The sequence below is a fragment of the Nomascus leucogenys genome, chromosome 3 (assembly GCF_006542625.1).
Source record: "Nomascus leucogenys isolate Asia chromosome 3, Asia_NLE_v1, whole genome shotgun sequence".
NCBI classification, from domain to species: Eukaryota; Metazoa; Chordata; class Mammalia; order Primates; family Hylobatidae; genus Nomascus; species Nomascus leucogenys.
The window spans coordinates 118,711,317-118,731,332 of NC_044383.1; the positions used below are offsets into that span (position 1 = coordinate 118,711,317).

The 20,016-nt window shown below is 39.2% G+C and overlaps 1 protein-coding gene across 1 annotated transcript in view; it reads right to left on the reverse strand.

Moving 5' to 3' along the window:
• The window catches only part of STX7 (syntaxin 7), a 56,085-nt gene extending 43,430 nt beyond the window's left edge, over positions 1 to 12,655 (reverse strand). Inside the window, exons 1-2 of the mRNA XM_003255723.3 lie at positions 12,463 to 12,655; positions 2,977 to 3,119 (exon numbers count right to left, since the gene is read on the reverse strand). Of these exons, the coding sequence (XP_003255771.1) occupies positions 2,977 to 3,061 (85 nt within the window). The 5' untranslated portion in view covers positions 3,062 to 3,119; positions 12,463 to 12,655. The remainder of the gene's footprint in view (positions 1 to 2,976; positions 3,120 to 12,462) is intronic.
• Positions 12,656 to 20,016: the final 7,361 nt, after the last annotated feature.

Genomic DNA, 20,016 nt, shown 5'->3' on the forward strand with positions numbered 1-20,016 from the left:
TCTCACTACCAGTCCCTCCTCATCCTCATTCAAAGACCATCTAAAGTAAAGGCAGCTTCCCCAGTCACTTGCTCTCATCTCACTTTCACTATATTTTCTTTACAGAAAATTAAGTTGCTCATTATTTCTCCTTATTACATTGTAAACTACAATGAGAGCAGGACCTTATAGATTGTTTACTGCTACATTCCTATAGTTTGGAACAGTATCTAGCAAGTACTATGTGCCCCAAAAATTATTTGTTGAATGAATCACAATAGAATATCAAAATTAAAACCCTCTTAGTCTGAACCATTACTCCTATGTTTAAAATTCTTATTAATAAATCTGAGAAATATCTGACCATCCTTTTTCTGGTCACTGATAAGGAATCTCATTCCTCCTGAGGGAGGCAATTCTACCTTAACAACTTGGATTATTCAAAAGCCCTTCCTCCTTCTCAAGGTGAAATCTGACTACCTGTAGCTTCCGTACATTTGTAGGGGCCCCTATGTTCATGCAGGACATATGGCTTCTGTTTCACATATGACACTGATTCAAACATCTGCAGATGGTGACTGTACCTTCACCTGCATGAACGGTCCCAGTCTTTTTTTTTTTTTTGAAACGGAGTTTCGCTCTTGTTACCCAGGCTGGAGTGCAATGGCGTGATCACTGCAACCTCCACCTCCCAGGTTCAAGCGATTCCCCTGCCTCAGCCTCCCGAGTAGCTGGGATTACAGGCATAAGCCACACCAGGCCCAGCTAATTTTCTATTTTTAGTAGAGACAGGGTTTCTCCATGTTGGTCAGGCTGGTCTCCAACTCCTGACCTCCTGTGATCTGCCTGCCTCGGCCTCCCAAAGTGCTGGGATTACAGGTGTGAGCCACCACGCCCCGCCAACAGTCCCAGTCTTCTTAATAGCTCTTCACATAGACTGTGGAGTATTATAGCCAGCCCTTCACATGCTCCAAGACTGCCCTGGATGTACTCGCACACTTAGCTACCAACCATGCCATAAATATTCAACTCTGGCCCAATCTGTCACTTCTCATCCACTAGATCAACTGATCTCTTTCTTAGGGAACATGGCCTGATTTAAGTCAACACTTTTCTCCTTCCAGTTCATGTTCACACACAATCTTCAATCCATGTATCTTTCATACTACCTACTGCTTGCTACTTCTACAATCTTGGTACAGGACAGTCATTCCCCATCCTCATTTCCTAACACTGTTTAGCTTTCCCAACACAGGATGCTTATCCTCTTCTTTGGAGAAAGGCCTCTTGGTCTCCTTTCTTGCATAAAGCTCCTAATTTTCCACATATGTAATTAGAATTATAAACTTCCTTAATTTTTGCACAGGTAGCCAGAAACACTTGGGGCAGACCAGTGCTATTTCTAACCAGCAGCAAGGGAGCCATTAAAAAAAAAAAAAAAAAAAGAAAAGAGGCTCTTCTGTGGCCACCATCAGAAAAGATCTGATGCCAGAGGAGCAAAGCAGAGCCAATGCTGGTGGCCTGTGACAAACTGCAGCATTTCTCAATGTACCATTCCTACATTCCCTGCTGGGGACAACATGGTGCCTGGCACTGTGCACTTCCTTGTTCTTCCAGGAATAGGAAAAAAAAACCCAGAAATCACCCCAAATCAGAATAAGGGTTATTTTATACCACTGTGCACAGCAGCACCTTTTTAGAGTCTAGTTTTATTCTCTTTGCTCCTAAAACACACTGGCATCTCATTTAAATAATCCAGGTAGAGGAACAGCTGTTGAGGAGTTAATGATTAGATAAAGAAACACAGTATGGTCAACATTATTTCTGCAATATGTTAACATTCTGTTAAAAAGAATAGCCTTGTAAGGAACTAGGCTGAAGAATAAAACTGTATTAACATACTCTGAAGGATGAAAGAGTTCAGGTAATGCCCCGTGGGCCAAACACTGAGAGCAAGATGACTAGAATCACCCAAGGTATCTGATTAACCATAATTTACAAACAAAAAAAAAGTAAAAAAAAAAAATAAAAACCTATCCACTCAAATCTGCTATAATGATTTTTTTTAATAATACATATCCTGATGATGAATAGTTCTGAATGAAGCGCCACACTGCATCAGTCTACTGGTATTCTATCTCTGACAAGTACAGTAAAGAATAATTTGGCCGGGCGTGGTGGCTCACGCCTGTAATCCCAGCACTTTGGGAGGCTGAGGTGGGTGGATCACGAAGTCAGGAGATCGAGATCATCCTGGCTAACACGGTGAAATCCCGTCTCTACTAAAAATACAAAAAATTAGCCGGGCGTGGTGGCGGGCGCCTGTAGTCCCAGCTACTCGGGAGGCTGAGGCAGGAGAATGGCGTGAACTTGGGAGGCGGAGCTTGCGGTGAGCCAAGATTGCGCCACTGCACTCCAGCCTGGGCGACAGAGCGAGACTCTGTCTCAGGAAAAAAAAAAAGAATAATTTGTGGGGAATGCAGGTCTGATTTTCTATAATACCTTCCTCAGATTAAAATGTCCCCTCCTTAGTTCCTCTTGCTCCTTAACAAGGTACCACATACTTGCCCATCGTAAGATTAACCTAACCCATAACCAGTCAGATTTTATTTTTAATAAACTTTATGTTCCTTAAGCCCTTGGTAGTGCTACCTGGTTGCAAACCTATGAGACTGAGTCATCAGGTCTCATCATCTCATCTAGAACCAGATAGCTTTAAAGCAGATATAAGAATCCATTATCCTTTTAAATCTTTATTTTATTTAATGACATAATGTATTATGTGCCTGGCCCTGACTTTCTATAGAAAAATGCAGTAAGTGTTATCTCAAATATAATTCTCTTGCATTCATTCTAAAGAGTTTGAGCCCTTTAAAACCTGTTGTTAGAGGAATGCTCCTCCCTCTCTCAATCAGCAGAGTTGTCCTTTTATGAACCTCCACCAAGTTCAGTTAAGAGTGGATACAAATAGTAAAGTCCATTTAAAACTCAACTCACAACACTGTGTGATCTTCTGGATGTTAGCAGAGATCCTCTGGGCCAACTGGGCAGGGTCACCACCAACTCCTGGAGTGTAAGACATGGCTGATGTGCTTATTCACTAATTTCATCAGATGCTGTGCAGTTTTCTAAGCAGTCACCTAAATAATATAAAAGTCACACAGTTATATTTTTTAAGTTACTGGCTTACATTTTCCAAATTAACAATCTGTGAAGTTACAAGGACAAACTTGATTAATCTAATAGAGTTGAAACCTGGCAAAGTGACACATCAAATAGCAAAACTCTCATGTCTATTAAAAAAAAATTGGACTTCAAAGGACAGAATCATGTTAAACACATCAAACAATTAAAATAAGGTTCAAATTGCATATTCCCTTTGAAAACGTCTTTGATCTCAAGAAAAATTATTAAATCCCTTTCCTGTATATAATTTTAGTTGTTTACATATTTTTTCCTTAACTAAACTCCAATCAATTATAAGGCAGGGCCCACATGCTGTTTATCTTTCTCCAACATTTAAAACAACTCTTAGCACAAACAGGCATTTAAATTTATTAAATGGAACACAGACTTCAGGCTATCCCCAGAAATTTCACTGTATTAGGTTGTGCAAAAGTAATCGTGGTTTTTACCATTACTTTTAATCATGGTTTTTGCCATTAAAAGTAATGGTAAAAATGGCAATTACTTTTGCACCAACCTTAATATCTAATTTAACACACACACAGGACCTGCTCAGGAATGTATGATTAATAGGGCTCTAATTTTAATGGAAAAGGTTAAATTTGAAATAGCAGAGCCAACTACTGAGAAGCAAATGTCATATAAAATGCTTATCAAACCTTCCTGACAGAGGAAGGAGAACGAATGACTCTCCCCTTTCAGCGGCCAGCATCTCAGAATAGAAGAGACACTGAGATACTGCCACAGGAGGCAGGTGAGATGACATTCTCTACCTCTTCAATCCGTACCACTCCAATCAGGGTTTGGAAGGAAGGTTGAAAAGGAATGTCCCTGCGTACAGAACTGCGCACAGCAAGAATTTCAACTACCACCACCCCATCTTTTCCATGAATATGCACTGGAATACTGCAAAGTTGTTGGTGGTCAATTTGTAAGCTAGCTCTCTACTAAGAGCCTGCTACATGCCCAGCATTAAACTAAGCACCTGGGAGATGCAAACAAAACAAAACACACTTGACACAGTATCTGCTCAAATCAAGTTTGGCATTTAGGAGGAAGGATAAAGTTAATAATGCAAACCAACAAAAAACCCCACAAATCCATAAAAGATCACGTGCTAGGCTAAAATGAGAAGGGCTACAAAAAGAAAAAATGACCATCACCCTTTTCTAGAAAGAATTTATGAAACAGAAACATAAGATCTGGATGCTTGGTTATGACCAGTATGCAGAACAACAAAGGCAAGGACACGAAGGCTGGGGTGGAGAGACCCAGAGCACGTGGAAAGGCCACATGCAGTACGGTATTTACTAAAGGAAGAGAAGGTTCCTGGCCAACCCTGGATCAGATGATTCACAGCTGGGACAAGGGGAAAACAACAGAAAGGGGAAGAGAGGAATGGCCTAACATTTCTCGCACATCTGTGACATGAAAAGCATTTCACATAGACTAATTTAATTTTCACAACCTCCTCCTTCAATTAAGTGGCATTATTCTTGTTTTAATGATGAGCAAACAGCAGGCTTATTATGATTATGTAGTGGTAACCCAACCCACCCACAGGTGGAGGTGGGATTCAGTCCCAGGGTTCTGATGCCAAGGCTATCCATGCTTGCTACCACACAGAACTAATGCCACAGAAGATTTCTGATAGAGAAGAAGCCACAGTGAAATATGTCTTTGCTCTAAGGGGCAGTGTTGGCAGGAAGTACAACAGCTGAACTGTTGAGACCGTTAGAACAGTACTGGTTCTATGCCTGGAACTCTGGTGCACTTTGAATGTGCCTGGCCACGCTGAAAGTCCTGGCTGCTTTTAGATATTCTCCAATTTCCCTCTCAGGTACAGCTGATCTATTCTGGGCTCCTTGGGTCTCACCAAATCCTAGAGATAGATCCAAAAGCAATTTCATTAAAGGGTAAATTCAAACCTAAAGTCAGACAGCTGGACCACTACAGTGGGGAGACAGGAATAAACTTCCTTCCAGGTAGCCTTGGACTTGGGCCCAGACAGAACAAGAGTAGACATGGGGATTCAATGACACCAACACCATCCGGAACATCCTTGAAACCATGCAATTTTAAATGCATCTCCAAGTCACTTAAAAAAAAAAAAAACCCACAGGTTTTGAATAGCCAAAGCAATTTTAAGAAAAAAACCAAGCTGGAGGCATCTCATTGCCTGACCTCAAATTATACTAAAAGGGTATAGTAACTAAAACAGCATGATATTCATATAAAAACAGACACATAGAACAATGTAATAGAATAGAGAAGTCAGAAATAAAGTCACATATCTACAGTCGATCTTTTTGACAAAGTTGACAAAAACAGACACTGAGGAAAGGACGCCCTTTTCAATACATGGTGCTGGGAAAATTGGATCGCCCCATGTGGAAGAGTGAAACTGGACCCTTATCTGTCAACATATAAAAAAAAAAATCAACTCAAGATGGAATAAAGACTTAAAAGTAATACCTAAAACGATTAAAATACTAAAAGAAAATATAGGGAAAACTCTTCTGGACATTGATTTAGGCAAAGAATTTATGACTAAGACCTCAAAAGCACAAGCAACAAAACAAAAAATAGACAAATGAGATTTAATTAAACTAAAAAGCTTTTGCACAGCAAAAGAAATAATAAACAGAATGAACAGACAACCTGTAGAATGGGAGAAAAATATCTGCAAACTATACATCCAATGAGATTAATATCCAGAATTTACAAGAAACTCAAACAACTCAACAAAAAAACCCACAAATAACCCCATTAAAAAGGGGGCAAAGCACATGAATAGACATTTTTCAAAAGAAGACATAAAAATGGCCAAGAAACATATGAAAAATGTTTAACATCAATAAGCATCAGATAAATGCAAATTAAAACCCCAATGAGAGACATCATCTCACAACAGTCAGAATGGCTATTAAAAAGTCATCCACAAACACATCTTGAAAAAAAAAAGAAAAAAGTCAAACAAGTACAGATGTTGGCAAGGATGCAGAGAAAAAGGAACACACACACTGTTGGTGACAGTGTAAAGTAGTATAACCTCTATAGAAAACAGCATGGCAAGTCATCAAAGAACTAAAAAGAGAATTAATATTTGATCCAGTAACCTCATTACTGGGTATCTACCCCAAAGAAAAAAAAACATTATACCAAAAAGATATCTGCACTCGTATGTCTATTGTAGCAATATTCACAAAAGCAAAGATTTGGAATTAACCTAAGTGCCCATCAAGTGTCTATTAACATTCCTGAATGGATAAAGAAAATGTAGTGTATATAAATGCAATGGAATACTATTCAACCTTAAAAAAGACTGAAGTTATGTCTTTCCCAGCAACACAGATGAAACTGGAGGCCATTATCTTAAGTGAAATGACTCAGAAAAAAGTCAAATACTGCATGTTCTCACTTGTAAGTGGAAGCTAAATAATGTGTACACATGGACAGAGTGTGGAATAATAAGACACTGGAGACTCAAAAGGATGGGAGGGTGAGGGATGAGAAATTACTTAATGGGTACAATGTACATTATTCCGGTGATGATTACACTAAAAGCCCAGACTTCACACTATGCAATATAATCATGCAACAAAACTGCGTGCGCACCCCTTAAGTTTATATAAATAAAATGGCTTTATTGGGATATAATTTATTGAGATATGGCAGTACAATACACCTACTTGAAATACACAATCCAACGGTTTTTAATATATTCACAACATTCTACAATCATCACTTTGAGAACATTTCTATTACGCTAAAAGTTAAGTTTGTAATCATTAGCAATCACTCTCCATTTCTCCCCAACCTCACTGGCCAAAGATAACTACTAATCTACTTTGTATCTTTATAGCTTTGCCTATTCTGGACATTTCATAGGAATGGAATCATACAATGTGTTCTTTGAGACTAGCTTCTTTCTCTTAGTATGCTTCCAAAGTCCATCTGTGCTGTATCATACATCAGTACTTCATTCCTTGTTATTGCCAAATAATATTCCAAGGTATGGATAAAGACAATTTTCTCTTGGTTCAATGACATCTTCCTTTCTCCTTTCCCTCTATCAAGTAGATTTCTGGAAAAACTGTCTTACAAGCCAAAACAAACACATTGAAATGAAAAACTGTTCAGTCTGTTTTTCATGTACTCTCTGGGGATGTTCCTCCATACACATGGTTCCATTTTAATCTATACCTGAATGAGTTGCACATCCATGTCCCCAGCTCATACCTTTGGCTTTCTCTCGTGTCTACATGTCTGTGAAGCTACAAGAACTCAGCCATTGCCTGTGCAGCACACAATGGAAGCAGCAACTGGAAATCTCTACTTTGGGTAAGACACTTAGCATTTGGGCCCGTTGCCAGGATCAAAATGAGATAACGCACATCCAGAGAACAAATGCTTTTCCACCCTACACAGAGGAAAGTTATGATCCATTCTTGCAGCTGCAGGACCAACATCAGCACAAGACCAAGAGAAACTCATCACCTGTCTCAAAACCATGCAAGCACACCTGAGGCCTACTCTCTCTCCCATAAAGAGTTCTATCAAGTCAAGGACAGTATTCTATAGCATTTTCCTTACCCTTAAAACTCACACCAGTGCAGCCCAAGTCTTCTCACTGTTTTCTTTCAAGGCCAACTTTTTTCCTCTCTGGAAAATCAACCACTTAGTCACAAACACAATCAATTTTCTTCATCCCCTTCCTCAAGCTACTAAATGTGAGAAAGTTCCTGCTGGTGAGACAATTGGCAAGTGGCTTCATTCACCCAAAGAGGCGCTACTTAGATTGACTGGAATCATGAGTTTTGTTTTACTTTTGCTTTTGTTTGGCAAAACAACATCGTTGTTGTTGTCGTTGTTGTTGTTTGAGACAGGAGCACCCAGGCTGGAATGCAGTGGTGTGATTACGACTCACTGCAGCCCTGACTTCCGGGCTCAGGCAATCCGCCCGTCTCAGCATCCCGAGTAGCTGGGTCCACAGGCACCTGCCACCACATCCCACTAATTTTTTTATTTTTTTATAGAGATGGGGGTCTCACTTTGTTGCCCAGACTGGTCTTGAACTCCTGGGCTCATGTGATCCTCCAGTCTCAGCCTCCCAAAGTGCTGGGATTACAGGTTTGAGCCACTGTATCTAGCCAGGAATCATGTGTGAAGAATGAAGAGCAATTTGTGAAAGATAGAGAAGAAAGATACATAAAATAAAAAGAAGTTAACAATGGCCAACACTCATCCAGGACTTACATTTCCTAAGCATTGCGCTCATGACTTTTAAATTTATTTTCTCAGTTAATTCTTATAAGCCTATGATGTGGGTATGACTGCTAATGTGATTTTTTTTAAGAAACTGAGGCATAATAAGAATAAATAATTTGCTTAAGCAAAGGGGCTAAAATTTGAAAATAACCACAGAGCCAACATTTTTTAAACAGTAAGCCATACTGCTTCCTTGTACAACAAAATTCAGGGCAGGTGAACTCACTCAGTTAGAAAAAACAAATTTGGGCTGGGCACGGTGGCTCACGCCTGTAATCCCAGAACTTTGGAAGGCCAAGGCGGGCAGATCACAAGGTCAAGAGATCAAGACCATCCTGGCCAACATGGTGAAATCTCATCTCTACTAAAAAAATTAACTGGGTGTGGTGGCATGCACCTGTAGTGCCAGCTACTCAGGAGGCTGAGGCAGGAGAATCACTTGAACCCAGGAGGCGGAGGTTGCAGTGAGCCGAGATCATGCCACTGCACTCCAGCCCGGCGACAGAACGAGACTCGTCTCAAAAAAAAAAAAAAAAAGACAAAAGAAAAACCAAATTTACCACTTTCCTGCAAGCCCCATATGAAGTTTCGCTATTCCCACTGCTAAGATGAAGGAACGTGCTTGGGATAACTACATGAGTTGATCAAGGTAACACAGAGGCATAGCTTACTCCTTTTCTCTATTATTCTAATAAGTGGTATCTAAAAAGAAACAACAGTTGGCTCTTTTGATGAGACACACAAAGGAAAGGAACCAAATGGTTGTCTTTACAAAAATATATATACAAATATATGCATAGACAGATAGGATAGGTAACTACAAACTGATTAAAAGCTTATGATCTCTGCATATAGGCTAAACGGATGCTGAGTTATTCAGATGTCTGCTTTCCACATCAGTCTCCATTACCTAGCCCAGAGCTGCTATGCACTAAAGTACTCTTGCTGAATACTTTTGAAAGCCCACTCAGAATTCCTATTTCATTGCTCAGAATAATAATTATGTAATGCATTACCTAGACCTGCACTAATAGAGTAGCCACTAACTAAATGGGCTGTTAAAATTAAAATCATAGTGGTTACTAGAAGCAGGGAAGGATGGGGGGAGGGGGACAGCCAAAGGTTGGTTAACTAACACCAAAATACAGCTAGGTAGGAGGAATGAAGTCTAGTGTTCTATACCCCTAAAAGGTGACTATAATTAATTACAATTTATTGCATATTTTCAAATTGCTAGAAGAATGAATTGTGAATGCTCTTAACACAAAGAAATGTTAAATGTTTGAGGTAATGGATATGCTAATTACCCTGATTTGATCATTACACATTGTACACATCTACTGAAGTATCACATGTACCCACAAATATGTATAATCATTATCTGTCGATTAAAATAATAAAAGCAAAAAAATCTTATTACAGGTTATTTTAAGCTGCTAACAAGGTAACTGACTGCAGTAAGAAACTACACTTTTACTCTACATTTCATTTTTTGATGTGACAATTTACACTGTTTTATATTGTGTATCACTTAAATTACATTGTAGCCCTCGTTTTTAAAAAATTAAAATTAATTAAAATTAAATTAAATGAAAAATTCAGTTCCTCAGTCACATTAGACATCTTTCAAACGCTCAAAAATTCTGTGTGGATAGTGGCCAGCAGCTTGGACAGCTCATTCACAGACCACTTCCATTATCAAAGAAAGATCTATTGCACAGCGCTAATCTCCACATTGCAATAATCATCTTTCTATGAAGATACACAAACACTATAAAGAGAAAAACAGGAAGAGAGAATCAAAGTGCAACACTCAGATGAGAGTCTTCTCAAGACAGCTTCTAAAGAACACAAAGGAATGAACAAAAGGAATGTTAAAATTTAATCTTAAAGTGCCAAACACTACTCCCAGTTAAAATCAGATATACTGTAGAATCGTTAAGATTTCCATTTAGCATATATCTCATGCTCTATGAACCTACCCTGGGCAAAGAAGTAGTCAATTTCACTTTCTTAATCATTAACATCAGCATAAATAACTGGACTTCTCCACACCCTCTACCCCAAATAAGTTCTGAGGGGTGGCGGCTGAGCACTTTTTTGTCTATTTTGTGGACTGCACTATTTTCAGTGCCTGGCTACATCATAAGTGCTTAACAAACATTTGTAGAAGGAATGAATGTACCCACCTCCTAAGAACACACACCCAGCGTGAGGGTAAATATTACCATTTCTAAAACATAAAATTCCAGTGCCTTCTTTCAGATCCCAAAGGTCCCAGGCTTCTTGCTGCCTTGGGCCTTTGCTGGGTGCCATTTCCTATTTCTAGAAGGCTCTTCCCATGATCTCCACGTGACTGGCTCCTCCCCAGCAAGGCCTCATCACATGCTAGAGAAACCTTTGTGACCACTCTGATCTGAAAGTGAGAACTCACCACTGGCCACTCTTTGTCAGTCTAACTTACTGCTTCACAAGACTCAATAGTCTAATTAGTTACTGTTTATTATTTATCCCTACACCTCTGGAATACAAACAGGAGCTACTTCTGGAATACAAACAGGAGAGAGATGACCTTGTCATTCTGTGTAATCTACAGTGCCTGGTGCATAGTAAATGCTCAAGGAATGTGAGGATGCTCTGTCTACATAAGTATCCTCTGCACAAACTACATTAACTGCATTCTTTGGCCTTAGCTCTTCCATCACTGAACTTTTGTACTACTTGGTTTTAGTTCACAATATCGAGGATTGTTTTTTTCCCACTTTCACACATGAAACTTGCAAATTAAATGGAATCACAGCAAACTTTACTCAGACTTACTGTATTTTCTATAATTTACTTTTCAATCATCAGCACTTAAAGTTTGGGGTCATAATCAAAATGAGGATTGATTTTGTTGTCAAGAGCAACATAAGTAACATATCTTAGGAAAAATGATGATGCTAATGAGTTAATATGGTATCATATTAACCTCTACAGAAACTGTGAAGTTAAGAGCATAATTCTTAACTAGTCACAAGTCTGAAGCCAACTTCTCAAAGTGGCCTATAAGGCCTGTCCACATCACAAAACACAGTTTAACATCGTTATCAGCCTCTGCCCAGGTGTGCTCAGAGAACCTGCAGAAGACATGTCCACCTCCAACATTACTATTTAGTAATAGCACAGCATTTCATAATTACTTTCTTTTCTTCCAGATTCTGGGCAAGTTTTATATATTATATATAATTATAGTCAGAATACAACTATCTGAAGTAAACAAAAATTAACGTATACAGATAAGAGCCAAACAAATGTAAGAAATTTGTGGGAAAAAACACACAGCATTTGATCAGAAATGCAACTTTTTTTCTTTGTCTGAATTTAAACTAAGTAAGTAACTAGAAAACAAGGTGGAGGAAATACTAGAAATATTTTATGTATGTTTAAAGGTTTTTATGTAAATTAATTAAAGGTGTATACTAAGAATGTCAAAGAAAGTATGTTAAAGTCATCAAGCCAAATTAAAAAAAACAAATACTACCAGCCTCTGAATAACCAAACATACACGGTTCGTCTGCTACAGTCATACATTTTTCAGTTCCTCTACATTCGGGAAGTTTAGTGTGTTTTTCAGTCGTGAGTTGAAAAGAGGAAGAGGTCATTTGGTCGTGTCTGGATTCCTGAGCTGGGCCCCAGCCGGCTCTGGCGCCCTCCCCGGGGTGCGCTCCGCCCGCCGTGCGCCTCCGGAGCGCTGCCCAGGGGACCGCGGCGGGTGCGTGGCTGGCCAGGCCCACCTGACCACAGCCGCGCGCACCCGGAATGCGGAACGCGCCGCGCCCTTGCACCGGCCGGGGGGCGTGGGGAGCCGCAGGCGCTCCGGGAGCCGGGGCAGTCCCGCCCTTCCTCGCCTCCCGAGTGCCTGCTGCAGAGCGCAGGGCGGCGGCCACCTGACCACGCGCACAAACAAGGAGGCGCAGCAGCCGCAGGGGCACCGCGCCTCCCTGTCGCCCGGCCAGGGAGCCCCCCTCCCCAGGGTCCCCTTACCTGGACCTCCGCGGCTCCTTCCTACACCTCCGACCGCCGTCACCCACCGACCCCGGTGCCTTCAGCTGCAATTCTCAGCTGATGGGCGGTGGCGTGGGGACGCCCAGTGCGCATGCCCGCAGCACAACTCAAGGAAGAAGGCGGGGTTCACCCCTTTTCTATTGGCCCGCGGGGCTGAGTGACAGCGGCCCTCACCGCCCCTCCGGTTCCAAGCTAAGGAATGGGGGTATCAGCAAAATTGCAAGGGAGCTGTTCTTTGAAGCCTGACGTAGAGATGGTGAACGCCTCTTAGCCTGCGTGCAAAAAAGGACAGAATGGAGGACAGTTGTCTTCTTTATCTGGTGAAGCCAGTCTTCTTGCACGCGAGTCTTCACCCCGCCCCATTAGCTCTTGCCTTTCTTGTTTGCTAACCTTTAACTGCAGTAGATCGCGTTCACAGCTCTATCGAAAAATGCAAAGGCGAATACACAATCCTAGCAGGAACAATGAAGGAATAAGTGAAGAGTCATCTCTGGGTGCTCACTTAGTAAACAAGTCTTGCTAGTACATACAAGTCATTCTAAGCATTCCTAAAAAGCAGGGCGTAGTTTTCACAGGGTTTAAAACAAGCAGAGACTGTTCCAATAATAAATATGCAAATATAATGTAATTGTTAGATGAAAAGCATCAATTGCTACAAATGAAAGAAAGCCCTCTCCAAATTAAGTAGAAGATAGATTGGCTTAGCCTTTGCCTATATTAAGGCAATACTATTTTCTAAAATGATTACCCGGATAGGTGACATCAAAAGTCCAGAAGCACTTAGGTGGAAAAAAACAAAACCCAGGATAGAATTCTGATTGGAACTCACCAACACTAAGTGTGGAATGTTATCTGCTTGAGAGAGATGGACAGAGAAATAATAACCCTGAAAACGAGTAACCCACAAGATAGGAAATAAACCAGGAAAAGGTAAACTAGAGAATGAAGGAAAAGGGAATGGTCCATGTGTCACCTGTCACAGAAAGTTCAAGTAAATAAAGAACTGAAAGTAGTGCATTGTACTTGAGAATTAGGAAGTGGCTGGTGAACGTAGGAAGAAACATTTCAATCATTGAAGGAACTCATGAAAGGATATTACATCCGTGTGAGGTTTAGTGCACTTTCCAAATACCCATTCATATTACCTTTGATAGAACTCTGGGCTCTGGTGGGGGGGAAGGTACAATGCACTACAGAAGAACCTGAGATTAAATGGCCTCTTCAAATTGCCCTGATAGTTACTGACTATGCTGGGACCAAAACTTAGCTGTCTGAGCCCTCATCCTGGGGTCATTCCAATTTCTTGTTTTAAAATATGTTATGAGTGGATTCCTTCCAGGTCTTTTGAAAACTTAGAATAAGATTTCATCCTTTGGTATTCAAATGGAAAAAAAAAGAAGTATAGTCTAGACAAACTTGCAAAATTTAGAAATATTAGGATAAATGAATTATTAAGAGTTCCTGACACTTATAATATTTCATCTGTGAATCTGGCTGCTACCAAGTTAAATTCAGCCAGGTGTCTTGAACCTGGTAGGGCTTTAAAAGTCTCCTAATTTGATGAATGATAATGTCACATCTCCCAAAATAAATCATTTCTGTGTGCAGAAGTTACCTATGACTGAAGGCTTGTAATTTGGATTTTCAGCAAAAGTAATTTGTGAGATTTGGGCCTTCTTGGAGAGATTTTGAAGGAAACCAGGAGTTCTTGAGTGGGGAATGTTATCTGCACACTTGTTGTGTCCTTATTAATATAAATACCATAAATACTTCCTATGTAACATCTCTCATGTAGGATGGAGAACTGTCCACTGCTGTATCTCCAGTGTCTGGGATAGCAATTCCAGGGAATAGAAGGAGATAATTGCTGGTTCATTTAATAGTTACTAAACTAAAAATATTTTTTACATGACCACTATATGATCTTCTGGGAAAGCCAAAGAAGTAAAAGATGCAAAAAGGTAAATACAGCAAACAGGGACTTATTGGTAAGTGAGAAGGACAATTTGACTTATGAAAGTTTGTTTTTATTTATAATACAATGGGAAAACCACAACTTGTTTAAAAAATCTGTGCTAGAGTAAAAGGAAGCTTAAATTAATACTTAATAAACAAGAGTTAGTTCAGTTGTGCCTTATTTTTAAGCTCCTTCTATGTCTCTCTACAGTCTACTTGTTTTCTGTTTAAGATCACACAAGTGCTTAGTCATATACCAAGCACAGCATCGATTTTGCCCTAGCTTTTGAACATGGAGGTAATAAACAGATATCCCATGGAAATCTTACATGGACCATTATAGCATGATGACTGGTATATTTGTTTCTAATTTTACCTCATGATGACTGGTATTTTCGTTTCTAATTTTACCTCCTAAGTGTTGTTCATATATGCCCTCTTCTCTCTGTCCCTCACGGTTGACATCCTGATCCACTGCAATAGCCTCCTTGTTGGATCTTCTATCTCCAGTTCTTCTCAACTTTATTATTGTCAAAGCCACCACTGAATATTTGAAGCTCCAATCTGAGAACTTTGCTCCAGGCTTCATGCCATTTCCATGATTGCAGCATTCCCTGAACTGTATTTCTTAAGAAAAAAAAACAAAATGATTAGATTGGGGAGAGCTGGGGAATTGTGTGGATTGAAGTAAGGAATCAGGAAATTGGTCTACAAGGAAATGTTTGGGAAACATATTATATTACATTCTTGAAGATTCACAGAGCATGTTTGTAAATTAAAGACACTGAGAAGTGGTTCAGGAAAGAAACAAGTATAAATTTCTTTTACCCAGTATGTTATGAGTGTATTTGATGGTGGAACTTGTCTGTAAAACTTTTAAATATGCATAATGGAAAACACTGCTCTCAAAATCAAGTCCAAGCCCCCTGCATATACACAGGGTGACCATACATTTAGTTTGCTAGGACAGTCCTAGTTTGTGCTTGTTGTCCTGGCCGCCTGTCTTCTGAGCATGCCCTTTCATTCTCAAACGTGCTTCAGTTCAGATGATGCATCATACGTTCCCTATACATATAAGGACCACATGGTCTGATCCTGCCTTTCCAAGCATCAAAATTTATGCTTGGAATATGTTGGCTTAAGTAACTTCTCTATCTCTGTCTGCTCTCCTCTCCCTCCCAGCAGCTAGCTCCCCAGTCACAAACCAGGGGTTTTCTTATTTCTGTGCTTCACTCACGTAGTTCCCATTAGCTAGAATACACTTTTTCTTCTCCCCCATGTTTTAAACAATTCTTTATTTTGAAATAATTTTAGATTTATAGAAGAGCTGCAAAGATAGTACAGCACTCGTATATATACCTCACTCCAGGTTCCCCTAATGTTTCCTTAATGTTAACATCTTACATAACCATGGTCCACTTGTCAAAACTAAGAAATCAGCATTGGTATAGCAGTACCAACTAAATTAGCTTATATTTTCCCTGCTCCAGCTCTAGAATCAGTCATTTTACTATTGAGCACTTCTTCTTTTAATTGGAAAATGTTATTTAGAAATCAAAGGCCAGGACCACCAGGCACAGTAGCATGGCTCACACCTGTAAACCCAGCACTTTGGAAGGCGAAGGCAGGCAGATCATTTGAGCCCAGGAGTTCGAGGCCAGCCTAGGCAATGGGGTAAAACCCTGTTGTGATGGTTGATACTGAGTGTCAACTTGATTGGATTGAAGGATGCAAAGTATTGATCTTCGGTGTGTCTGTGAAGGTGTCGCCAACAGAGATTAACATTTGAGTCAGTGGGCTGGAGAACACAGACCCACCCTTAATCTGGTGGGTACCATCTAATCCGCTGCCAGTAAATATAAAGCAGTTAGAAAAACGTGAAAAGGCTAGACTAGCCTAGCCTCCCAGCCTACATCTTTCTCCCGTGCTGAATGCTTCCTGCCCCTGAACATCCAAGTTCTTCAGTTTTGGAACTTGGACTGGCTCTCCTTGCTCCTTAGCCTGCAGACAGCCTATGGGACCTTGTGATCATGTGAGTTAATACTTAATAAACTCATATGTATATATTCCATTAATTCTGTTCCACTAGAGAACCTTGGCTATTACACCCATCTCTACAAAAATTAGCTGGGTGTGGTGATATGCACAGTAGCTATAGTCCCAGCTACTCAGGAGGCTGAGGTGGGAGGATTGCCTGAGCCCAAGAGGTCAAGGCTGCAGTGAGCCAAGATCATGCCACTGCACTGCAGTGTGGGCAACAGAGTGAGACCCTGTCCCCCACCCTACCAAAAAAAAAGAAAAGAAAAGAAATCAAGATCAAGGCATTAGCCTTCTCATTGTTACTAGGGTGTCAGTGCTTCTACGCTCCCCTCAATGGACAGAGCTAGGAAATAAATTTATATATACTAATTCATGTATGTGGGATATTTACTCCAGGCTTAATGCGATCCCCATGTTGGCTGCATGCCCCAAAGTATATTTGGTAAAAATAAAAGTGCTTGGACTGGGCAGAGGTGGGGTTTGTGTGAGCTGGGGTAAGGAATCAGGGAATTGATCCATAGAGAAATGTATATAGTATACATTACATGCAGTATAAGCCTTATATAAAATATGTCTATATATTTAATTTTACAAGAAACTGCCAAATTGTTTTCCAATTGTTTTACATATCCATAACTATATCAGATTTTATCTATATATATAAACATGAGTTCATCTAGGCATTCCCAATTCGAATCCAACATTATAGGGGTCATTCTAGCCTTCCCTTGTCCTAATTTTTAGCTTCTTTCACTAGAAGTGAGAAACATAGCTCCCATTATCTACCATTTATGTTCTTATTTGTATAATGTAAAAAATTAAGTTGGTGCAAAGGTAATTGTGGTTTTTGCCACTAAACCGCAATTACCTTTGCACCAGCCTAATAGCTTCAGAATTGCTAACTTCTACTCTGTGTGAGAAAAAATTCTTTAGTGCAGTGTTTATGTACAATTCTTTTTGTCTTTAGCCTTATAATATTGAGTCAAAACAATGTTTTCTAAAAATCACCAAGGTCGGCTCTTTACCCATCCCCTTCAGTGAAATTAGGTTATGTTTACTTTGCAGTTAAATTCAGTTGTTATAGGTCTGCATTCTATCCTATGATCTACAAATATACTGATTGATTTTTTTAATTTGTATAAAGCTCATTGTTTGTGGTATATAGTTCTGTGGATTTTTGACAGATACATAGAGTAATGTATCCATAACTCCAATACCATAGAGAACAGTTCTACCATACTGAAAATTCCCTTTCACAACAACCTTTATTCAACCCATCCCCCTCCTCCCACCCTTGGCAACCACTTATGTTTGCTATCACCAGAGTTTTGCCTTTTCCAGAATGTCCTATAAATTCAATCATACAATGTATAACCTTTTGGGTCTGATTTCTTTCACTTAGCAGAATGCATTTAAGATACATCCACGTTGTTGTATAAATCTATAGTTTGGTTTTTTCGTGGCTGAATAATATTCCATTGTTTGGATATAACACAGCTTATTTATCCATTCACCTGTTTGTTGTTTCCAATTTTTGGCAATTATGAATAAAACTTCTATAAATACTTAAATACAGATTTTGGTAAAAATAGAAGTTTTCAATCATTTGAGTGAATATCTAGAAGTAGGTTTGTTGGGCTGTATAAGTGTATATTTATTCATTTATTTTTGCTTTAAATATTGCTCTGGGGGAGGGGCCACCACACCTCTACTCAATGAAGAGAAATGTTTTACAATCTAGAGGTATTTTTTTTACACCTATTATGGCATGAATTCATAGGAAATAAGTTCTAGCAGGCTCCTTCTTATTGGTTCTCACAAAGTGTACTTCTCTGGATGGAGCAGGCTGCTGCTTTAATTGAACTCAGGTGACTTTCTCCTTGAGATCCTTCTTTTTCTGATCATTTTCCTTCACGTGTTTGAGGAAGCTGTCTCGGCACTTAGAGTACTTAATATGCTCAATATGCACATTAATTATCTTGGCAAGAATCATGCCCTTAACTTGTTTGTTTACAACAGTGCCAACAGCATGCTGGGTAACACTGTAGACTCTTCCAGTTTTTCCATGGTGATACTTGTGGGGCATTCATTTTTGAACAGCACTCATCCTCTTGATGACTACAGTATAACCTTTCTTGTAGATTCGCATGTATGTGGCCAAAGGAACAACTCTATGTTTTCTAAAAGGCCTAGAGAACATGTATCAGGTGCCTCTCCTCTTTCCCTTTGTGTTCATCATTTTGGCAAATTACTGGAAGATGGCAATTCTGGCTCTACATTTAATTTTACAAAATACTTCCAAATTGTTTTCCAAGGTGGCTGTATCATTTTGCATTTCCATCAGCAATGATTGAGGATCTCAATTACTCTACTTCTTTGTCACTTTTTGATATTGTTGAATTGAAAAAAATTCTTTTTTCATTCTCATGGGTGTGTAGTGGCATGTCATTGTGATTTTATGTATGCTTATTTGAAATCCATCTGTCTTCTTTAGTGAAATGCTAATTCAAATCTTTTGCCTGTTTTTTATTGGGTTGTCTTCCCACTGTTGAGTTTTAAGAATTATTTTTGTATTCTGGTACTTTATTAAATATATCGTTTACATGCATTTTCTCCTAGTCTGTAGCTCTGTAGCTTATCTTTTCATTCTCTTCTTTTAAAATGTTTTAAATTTTCTTTCAGAAAAGATCTGGGATCTGGCTATGTTGCCCAGGCCAGAATGCAGGGGCTATACATAGGCCTGATCATTGGACATACAACTTTTTAAATTTCTGGGCTCAATCAATCCTTTCTTCTCAGCCTCCCGAGTAGCTAGAATTATAAGCCCATGCCACCACACCCAGCTCATTCTCTTAATGGTGTCTTTCATGGAGAAATAAGTCTTTAATTTTGATAAATTTCAGGTTGCCATACTTTTGTTTTATAAATTATACCTTTAGCGATTAATTTAAAAGCTCATCACCAAACCCAAAGTTATACAATTTTTTCCTATATTTTATTCTCAAAATTTTATGGTTTTACATTTTACATATAGGTTTACAATTCATTTTGAGTTAATTTTTGTAAAATGTATCAGGTATCTGTTAAGGTTCATTTCATTTGTTTTTTTTTGCATATGAATGTCCAATTATTTCAGTCCCTTTGTTGAAAAGTCTATCTTTTCTCCATTGAATTGCCTTTGCATTTTTGCCAAAACTCAGTTGACTATGTTTCTGTGAACCCCTCTCTATTTTTCATATTCTGTTCTATTAATCTATGCATATATTTTCTCCAACATCATGCTGTCTTGATTACTGAAGCTCTAGAGTAAGTTTTGAAATTGGATAATATGAGTCCTCTGACTTTTTTGTTTTCCAGAATTGTTTGATTATTTCAGTTTCTTGGCTTTTCTATAGAAATTTTAGAAGCAGCTAGTCAATATCTACAAAATCATGCTGGAATTTGATTGGGATTGTTTTGACTTTACAGAACAAACACATTGGGAAGAATTGACATCTTAATATTGAGATTTTCAGTTCATAAACATAGTATATCTCC